This window comes from Acanthisitta chloris, unplaced genomic scaffold (assembly GCF_000695815.1).
Source record: "Acanthisitta chloris isolate BGI_N310 unplaced genomic scaffold, ASM69581v1 scaffold16364, whole genome shotgun sequence".
Lineage (NCBI taxonomy): Eukaryota > Metazoa > Chordata > Aves > Passeriformes > Acanthisittidae > Acanthisitta > Acanthisitta chloris.
Genome location: NW_008667765.1, coordinates 10,696 through 20,426, shown reverse-complemented (window position 1 = coordinate 20,426; position 9,731 = coordinate 10,696). Strand labels below are relative to the sequence as shown.

Below are 9,731 nucleotides of genomic sequence, written 5' to 3'. Positions count from 1 at the left end.
TCCCTACAAAATAGTGTTACGTGATTCAAAGTTACCTTTTCAAATGATGTGTCAATGCAGAGAAAATTTTATTGGGTGGATTTTGAGGTCAAGTTGAAAATAATAATATGATCCTGTTTTTCTTTGGCAGAGTATCAAGAAGAAAAACACAAGTAAACAAGAGATGAGCACATACCTGCGATTCATAGTGTCTCGTATGAAGGAGCGGGTGAGTCTGAAACAGGGAGGTTCGTTGAGTGTTGAGTTGCACTGGAGAGGATGCACTGTGCTTGGCCACGTGTGGCTGCAGGGAGGAGGGCTACAAGAGGGTGCTTTTTATATCACCTGGCCTAAGTGCTGTGTGTATTCCAACATACACTAATCAGGTCTCATTGCTCGGATTAGTATCATTCTGACAGGAGCAGGTTATGCCATGTGCCTGTGGCTTCTCTGAAATGGACATTTTCCGGGTTTGAAACACATTGTGCATCCCTAGTTTGGGTTTATGTAGTCCCTGCCTGAAATATTCCAAATTATTACAATTTCTAATCTTTGATTATGTGTTTTAAGCAGATCCTAAATGCAATAACATACACTGTCTCATGGTCCTTTCAGGCTATAGATCTAAACAAGAAAGGGAAGGACAACAAACACCCAATGTATCGAAGGCTGGTGCACTCAGCTGTTGATGTTCCTACCATACAGGAGGTAGAGTGACTTGCTTTCTAACTTCTGCACTGTTTATGGTGTCTTTTAGCAGTGAAGGACTAAAAAGTCTTTAGGACTAAAGTACTAATCCTTTTTAATTCTCTTTGTGATCAGCATTTCAGTACTGTATCCAGCATTGGATATGAGAGCTTAACATTTCAGACTTTTCCTCGTAAATAGGTAACTGAGTAAAACCATTTCAAGTGGTGCCTAGTTTTCAGACATAGAGTATCCTCAATTCCTTTTGTACTAAGGTTTTACTAGGAGCTGTAGGTAGGTAAAATCTTCAAAGAAAGTACCTTTTGGCTAAATCACTGGATGTGGATTCAAATGCCTGTGTTTGCATATCTGGCCCAAGGACTCTGACCATATTCCAATTTCAGTCATTGTGCCCTTGTGTAGGTGTCAACTCTATAAACATCTAAGTGATTCATAAAGAACCAATCGTTTTGTTGATCATGAAAAACAAGACTCACTCAAAATATCTGGTTTGCATTAATTGTTCCAAAATAAAGTACTGGTTAATATGTTGTCCCTTTTTTCTGAACCAAAGGCCTGATCATGACTCATATAAATCAACTGCACATGACCAAATTGAACAGCATATTCATCTTCACTCATTGCTGCAATTGTATTACTGTGCAGTGCTGTGGTATATCTTGCTTTTGACAACCATAGATGTGAAAAGCTTTTGTTTTATTATTGAAACACATGAATAAACAATAGCTTCACTGACAGTTTTGGAGACCAGCACTACTGCCTGGCTTGAAGAACTGGCAACACTGGTTGTGCATGAAAATAGGTCAGGCCTTCCTTTCACTCTGTCACCTTCTCTGGCTTCCACAAAAGGTCTTTTGGCCTTGATAGCATCCTATAAACTGATGGTGTTTGATAATTGGAATTCTCATAGGTGTTTTTGACAGAGCACAACTGAAAACACTGGATTCTTTATCAGACAAAAGACCATACTAGGTGTCATGGTTTAACCCCACCCAGCAAACAAGGACTGCACAGCTGCTTGCTCACTTCCCCACCAGTAAGATCAGCAAGAGAACTGGAAGGGTAAAAGCCAGAAAACTCCCCAAGCCAAAACCAGCACACTAGGAAAATGAATTGCAGGGCTCCATGTAGGCATTTGTTATGAGTTTGGAAGACTATGACCATCAGCTTTTATCAGAAAACACTGACTGTCTAGTGAAGATCCTGGAAGTTTAAAGGCAGTCAACATTAATTTGAAACTAGCTGGTATTTTAAGGTACAAAATCTTTACCCTAGGGAAGATATTTTAATTTGGACAAATGTTCTTTGCCACACCTTATGCTGAAGCTGCTTCACATTTACCCTGTTATAACCAAGAGATTCTTTTTTGAACTTGGTTAAATATTAAAGAATCTATTTTACTTCTGGGCATTGCATAAAGGAACCAACACAGCCAATGCTCAGGTATTAACAAACCATGTCAAAGAGTTGTAAGTGTTCCTTCTGCATGCAGGAAAGGCAGTGTCTGATCTGTGTTGCATAATGGAGATTTCTGTGAAAGCCTTTTTGCATAAAATAAGTACAGCACTTTAACACTTTTTTCACAGTCCTGTGTTTTCTTTTGTGTAGAAAGTAAATGAAGGAAAGTACAGAAGTTATGAGGAGTTCAAAGCAGATGCTCAGCTGCTTCTACACAACACAGTGATTTTCTATGGAGGTAAAATATGACATTTACTGCTTGCCTTGTTTGATTTATCTTTATTTGTAGGAGACTCACAGGTTCAGGATTGAATTTGGTATTAGAAAGTCTTAAGTGTGAACGAGGTCATTTGAGAGCCCTTAAAAATCAAAGTAAGCTGCAAGAGAAGTTTGCAGGGTCTTTCCTTGACTGCCTACTGGCAGGACTATTTTCATCCTCCCTGGCTAAACTTCTTAGTGGTAATTTGCACCGTTGTCATCCTGTTTCTTCTGCAGCCTAAATCCTAAATCAGTCTATACTGCAGATTTTTGCCAATATACATGTGTTGTATATTGGGTGGAAAGAGGTTTGATCTCTGATGTGCTGTGCCAGCAAAAACACCAACTATAAACACATATTTCTCTTACTTTTGGGGACTGTCTTATTGTGACAATAAATATAGCTCCATCCACACTAAAAGTGTGCTGATGGTGCAGTGTGTGGAGGTACAACCAACAGAGAAGCTGCCAGCCACTGAGAAGGTAGTAAGTGACTGATGGGAAGTTGGAAAACACTACCAGTCTCCAGAAGCTATAGCCAGGCCCAATAACAAGGTTCTCCAGAACCATCATTTCAGGAGGGATGTGGTTCTCCCCTGCACACATGGACCCCATCAGGGAAACTGGGAGGAGGATGGGACCAGTCCGTTAGCAGCATCAGGAGATTCACACTGTGTTTGGTAGGGAGATATGTGAATATGTTACTAGAGGAATACAGAGGTGTAAAGGGAAACACATAGTGATTATCAGTCTGTGAAGCATTACTCAGAACAGAGATACTTGTGTTCCCAGTGGTGATAGCAGGGCCATGTTTTAGGACAACTGCAGTGTGTTGTTAAGATGCTAGCAGAGAAAGAAACTACATCCATGTCTCCCTGCTGCTGCTCCTCAGATGTGCACTTGTATTGTTCAGTGTAAAAGCAGTATTTTTCCTTATAAATATGAAACAGGAAACAAATATTGAACTGATTCTTAGAAAAGTTTAAATGGAAGGGCTGTCCAAGTGACTAAATTATGTTTTGTATTCTCAAGCACGACATTAATAGCATGAAAGTTACAGCAATGACAGCTGCAAGTCTTGGTGAGCTCTGTGATCATACTGTGATTGTTCATACCATCTATTTTTAATTTGCAGCGGACAGTGAACAGGCTGACATAGCGAGGATGCTTTACAAAGACACGTGTCACGAAGTAAGTACTACCAAGTAACCAAGATGTCTTCAAGATACTTGATTTTCATTTCAGAATCTTAGAAAATTATTCTTCATATTGCAAAAATAAAAAGGGTGTGAATTTATTACAAACTTTCTCCAAACTAACAACTGATTCAGAATTCCTTTGTCTTTTTTGTTGTGTTTTTTTTTTTTGTTGTTGTTGTGGGTTTTTTGCAACTGGACTATAATTTTAAAAGGAGTGATATACTTCCAAATTTTAGTTTTGGAAGTAATCGAGTAATGCATAGTTGGACTAGAAATAATTGTACTTACTCAGAGAAATTGAACCTGAGGTGAGATTCCTACTAAATTCTGTTATTGGCATTGAAACATTTCTCAACATTCAGAGGAGACCAAAAAATAAAGATGGGGATCTGTCACACTCTCTCTTTTTGTACGGTTGAATTACTTCTTTCAGAATGTACTTTAAATATTTGATGAATTTTAAGAACTAACCTTTTGCACCTTTTCTATAACAGATCATTAATATGTCAATTAGTCTCCTCCCTCTGCCTTCGTTTTCTGAAATGTGAATAAGATTTCTGCAGCTTGTCTTTCATCCTCTCACAGCCCACCTTGGTTTCACACCTCTAGTTTGCATGGACAGAAGTAACCTCACCAAATTAGCAATCAGGGCTGAAATATTTACTACTTAAGAGAGAGGAATACTACTGAAGTCACATAAATAGGATTTTTTTTGACTTATTTACCTTTTTTTTGTTTTTCAGCTGGATGAACTGCAGCTTTGCAAGAACTGTTTCTATTTGTCAAATGCACGACCTGACAATTGGTTCTGCTATCCTTGTGTATGTTGCTGACACAGATTTTTATTTGTTTGCTTTCCTGTATGAAAGCCTGCAGTTTTGGTGTCATTAATGCGTTGAATATTCCGTTTCAGTGGGCTTGTTTCAAAAGCATGGTGAAGACTCTGTAAGCCTAGATATTTTACACAAGTGAAGTGTTGATTGAAGTTCAAAGCCGTAACAATATAGGTTATAAAACTTGGATATCAGCCAGTTAAAACGGTTTCACAAGAAAATAAGGAGCTTACAGAAATCAAACTTTGCTCCTGAATGAAGCTATAAAGACAGGTTTAATGTTCAGGCTGGTTAAGATCTCTGTTTTCAATGCACAGTTATACCCTTTTCAGACTGATGGGTTGTTTTTTTCACTTTGATCTAAGCAATATATCTAACAGGGAAATATGTATTGTAAGAGGATAATTAAAATAGTACTAGCTATAAACAGCAACCATATTTTTTAGATACTAGCATAGTATTCCAGCAAAATATTTGTGGGAGATGTCAATATAATACTTCATATCCAATGACAAATACAATATTATTTTTTTTCCAGATACCCAATCATGAGTTGGTTTGGGCCAAAATGAAAGGCTTTGGGTTTTGGCCAGCGAAAGTCATGCAGAAGGAGGACAATCAAGTTGATGTTCGCTTTTTTGGCCATCACCACCAAAGGTAATTTATTAATTCCATGTGCTGCTTTCTACAGAAAGAAAGAATTTATCTCATCTATCATGTTGTACATTCTGGCTCAGCCAGTTGACAACATTAGAAAGACTGAATACTTTGCCATAATTATTTCAGAAAATCTAAAGCTCAGTCTAACACATCCAAATGGCTCAGAGACCTTTCCACAGTTGCCATAGGGATGTTACTTAATGCCATTTTAATTAAAGACAGCAAGTGAATTTCAACTGTTTCTTCAAATCAGTAGCAGCCTGCTAATCCAGGCCAAGGTGGAAATTGGACAGAAAGGTGCTCTTACTACCAGCAGTATTGACTTTGTACAATTTCTCATCTGAGCAGACACACTGCAATTCTGTGTTTTAGTAGCATAATGTACATCACAAATGTTTGTGTCTCACTGCTAGAACATTGACAAAGCTCCTGCTGTGAGCCAGTTTGCAATTTCAGAGAATCACTCTTTACATCGAAAACTTCACTCTTAGAGATCAGCTTTTACTTCCATTTCCAGTCAGTTGTTCAGCATTTGGGGAGGCTTATGATAGTGTTACTCCAGTGGATGCACTGATGTGTTTTATTTATATACCCATAATGTGAGGAGAGGAGATGTTTGCAAAGTAATTCATGGTTGTTGGGAAGGTGGTATATTTTGGTGCATCCCAGAAGGGCCTAGACAGCTCAGTAATGAGCTGTTTTATGAGACCATTTATTTAAATTGCTCTTAGTTTAACTTGCACAGTATATAACATGCTTTCACTTGTTATATGAACTACCAAGACCTTCTAATAGTCATAAAGTGGGTAAAGAATCTTTATTTGTGTCTCGATCACAGAGTTGTTTACCTTGAATTTGTTTGCAAATACAGTTTATCTCACTAGTATTTTTGGCTTTAAGTTCACACAGTTTCAAACTACTTAATAAAGTAATGTGACACATGTGGGATGAGGCACTTGCAACTTCTTAAGTGTGTGTTGATACAAGAGGCAAAGTACATTTAACTAGAGTGCCATTGCTTAGTTACTGTGCTGGACTTGGACAAAAGGCCAAATTCTTGGTTGGTGTAAATTGGTATGGTTTCTTTGACTGCAGTGAAATCAAATTTATATTGCAAGAACTGAGAATCTGTCCTCAAGAATTTAATTTGTTATAGTATTTACTCTGTTAGGCAGATTTGCGTGGCAGTGACTCTTTTTCTTTAGTGTCCAATGTTGCTTCATGGTTAGTATTACCTTTCAAAATGTCAAGAGCTGCCCATCTAACTCTGTGAGGACTGTCTGAATATATCTAAGAGGACAAAGTAACTTTGGAATCAAGTCACTGTCATGAATTCAGTCCGAAAGAGCATGGCAGTCCCCATGAAAGTTTTGTCCAAATAGACAAGGGCCCAAACTACAAAATGTCTCTATTCAAGGGGGTAAGTTCCTACATTCCTTGACAGTTTTAGCAAAGAGGTCAAGAGCTAAATTGGATTAGCATATGAACCTTCAGTAGAGATGTGTCTGCCTCAGGGTGTTTAACAAGAGAGCAGGTAGGACATGTGACTGCTGTTGGTGCTGGGGGAGGTTTGTGGCTCATCAAAAATGAGAGACTTTCAGCCACAGCACCCACAGCTAATGAGTATTTATGATAACAAAAATGTCTAGCAGTATGCAGTCCATTCTTTTTCAAATGTGTAGAATATTGAAAAAAAAAAAATCTGAGTAATAAGGAATTGTCAGCGATAGGCCATTGTGAAAAACTGCTTTTGAAGTCAGTTTCTCAGGTCAAAGATCCTTCATCTGTATTTAATGTTTCTGAACCTGTCTGTGCTGTGTATTCAAAAGGGCCTGGATCCCCTCTGAAAACATCCAAGATATCACAGTTAACATCCATCGGCTGCACGTGAAGCGCAGTATGGGCTGGAAGAAGGCCTGTGATGAGCTGGAACTGCATCAGCGTTTCCTTCGTGAGGGCAGATTCTGGAAATCAAAGAATGAGGATAAAGGGGAAGAGGAGGCAGAGTCAAGTATCTCTTCCACCAGCAATGAGCAGGTGAATACTGCGACAACGTTAGCAGTCAGGGCAGTTTATTAAAGGGTACAAAAATGACATATTTTTAATTAATCTACTATTCAATTAACCTCGTGCTCTGTCTGCAGGTTTGTGATGACAAGAGGGTTCAAAGGTGTATTTTTCTTTTAGCTCAGTAACAGCAAGAATATAGATTTTCTTCTTTCCTCAGTTTCTTGGATGACCTCTGGGAAATTTCGAAATCTTTGTCACTTATAGCACCTTGATGAGACAGATCAAGATTACTAAAGTTAAATAGGAATGTTCTAGTTAAATGTCATGGATATCAGATAGACTGCAACGCTGCCTTCTTGGAGTCCCATCAAGAGACAGCCCTGTAGCTGTTCAGCCTTTTCACAGCTGGAGTGTATTCACTTTGGACTGTACTCTGCAGTCAGATCTCTGTGTAACACCAGCCACGACTTTTTCAGCAGGTCCAACTAAAGTTAGGTGCAAACAGGACACTTGAGGACCATGTGACTAGCAACTGATTCAAGTAATTAAAAATAATTCTGCAACACATGAAAAATTATATTGCTTCAACAAGGGCAAAGATCACAAACAAGCCAAGATACAAAACTTTGCATTTCCATATGGAAATTCCCTTATTACAGCTGAACCTTACTAGTCATTCATTGTCCAGGAGGGTGTTATGTATTTCCTATTACTGACTCGGCAGTAAGATTTTCATAGCTTGCAGGATGCTTCTCTGTATTTTTGGCAGCCCTTTTCTTGGCAACACCTTTCCTTATTTAAAACCATTATCCTCTCTCTGAGTCTGGATTTTAAAAAATTGGCATGTTTTGACCCTCTTCCTTTGTACTTTGGTCAAACAGGGCTATCACCCAGTTTGGAGCTTAAAACTTAAAGCATATAAAACTGCATGTTGTGTTAAGGGGATGCTCCTTATCAAAGTGGTTTTAGGATTGGTTTGCTTAGCTAACCCTTTGTCCCCCCTTTATTTGATGTCTTGTATGCAACACCATGTCATGAAACATTTAAATGATCACAAATAAAAGATAACAGTGGCATTTTCCCAGTTTTTTTCAGAAGTGTCGTAGAGTCTGAAGTGTCCATTTACATATATTCTGTTCCATCCCCACTGTTCATCTTTCATTTGGTTAATGCTTATACTTATTTCACTGATTTCCCAGACACAGGAACATAAGATTAGCCATTCAACTCAGTGTTCTGTGTAGTCTGCAGTATCCTGTCACTAACTCTAGCTAGTACTGTATGCTTCAAAGGCAGGAGTAAGGACTTTTCTACAAGAATTGTAAGATAATCAGCATCCACTTAGATCTCACCCTTGTTTCTATTGGGAGATTGACTTTTATTCTAAACCATGAAGTTCAGTACACCTCCAGTTACAGGCAAGTCTGGATACTCTCACCATATTTATGTATTCACATTCTCTTTATAATTATTGCTGTTTTCTGGCTTCTGACAAGACCTGATGCTTAATTGTGGGTCACTGATAGCAGAAATATTCCCGAAAACAAGTGTTTGAACTCATGTGTGAAATGAAGAAAGGTTAAGAGTATTTTAGCAAATGCATATGGAATGTTAGAACTTGTTCATGAATTTTGTTCCTTCCTGCAATCATAGTCATCAGTGACAATGTGGAAAGTTTACTGTGTGCACTTTTCATTTAAGAACAGTCTTCAGCTTTATATTTGATACATTAAATAATTGCAAATAACCACAAATAAGAGGCACATTGGTCATGTTTCAATGAATGTCACTTACATGAACCGTTTGTTGGAGTGATTCAATATGCTTTTCTTAATGTTCACAGCTGAAGGTTACTCAGGAGCCGAGAGCAAAGAAAGGACGACGTAACCAGAGTGTGGAACTCAAGAAAGAAGTAAGTAACCTCAATTACCATGTTTGTAGAGGCAGCAAAGTACAAAAAGCCCAAAATTTTAATAGACACTCCTTCAATTTCAGTCACCTTTTTCTGATTTTACAGTACTAATCTTGAAAGTTCCAGCCCCATAGCTTGGCCACCTGTGCTAACAAACATAGTTGTGCCTTCCATACACAAGCCACTTGCGTTCCGTGGGAATATTCCGTATTGTGGAGAAATCAAGTCAGCTTACAACATTTTTTTAGTGACAAATTCAGGCTAGTTTGTAAGTCTTTAAATAGCAGGAATTAGTAGATATTTTGCCCGATCGAGAGTATTAAGTTTATGAAATATCATATCCACCTTTGTCTCTGGAATTTCCTTGTTTTTCCTCCTTGCAAAGGATGGGGTGGCCAGGGCTGCATTATCGCGCGTGTACACGAGGGGGCGCAGTAACCTCTCTCCCAATTGACGATTGCTGTCCTTGGCCTTGGTCAGAGCAGTTAGTGCTAAGGAAAATCGCTCAGTGCTGGGCACTGGGGCTGCAATACCTGCCTTGGTAGAGTTAGTGACACAGTCTGTGTGAACTGTGTTTGAGTACGACTGTCATGGTTTAACCCCAGCAGCAGCCAAGAACCAACAGCCTCTCACACACTCCCCCACCAACGGGATGGGGGAGCGAATTAAAAGGGTAAAAGCTACAAAAACTCATGGGTTGAGATAAAGACAGTT

At 38.7% G+C, this 9,731-nt stretch overlaps 1 protein-coding gene across 1 annotated transcript in view; it reads left to right on the top strand.

Moving 5' to 3' along the window:
• Window positions 1-124: 124 nt before the first annotated feature.
• The window catches only part of LOC103800284 (zinc finger MYND domain-containing protein 11), a gene marked incomplete at its 5' end in the record, with an annotated part of 19,413 nt that continues 9,806 nt past the window's right edge, over window positions 125-9,731 (top strand). Inside the window, 8 exons of the mRNA XM_009072656.1 lie at window positions 125-208; window positions 595-687; window positions 2,296-2,383; window positions 3,539-3,594; window positions 4,346-4,423; window positions 4,974-5,092; window positions 6,925-7,132; window positions 8,949-9,017. Coding sequence (XP_009070904.1) covers window positions 125-208; window positions 595-687; window positions 2,296-2,383; window positions 3,539-3,594; window positions 4,346-4,423; window positions 4,974-5,092; window positions 6,925-7,132; window positions 8,949-9,017 — 795 coding nt within the window. The remainder of the gene's footprint in view (window positions 209-594; window positions 688-2,295; window positions 2,384-3,538; window positions 3,595-4,345; window positions 4,424-4,973; window positions 5,093-6,924; window positions 7,133-8,948; window positions 9,018-9,731) is intronic.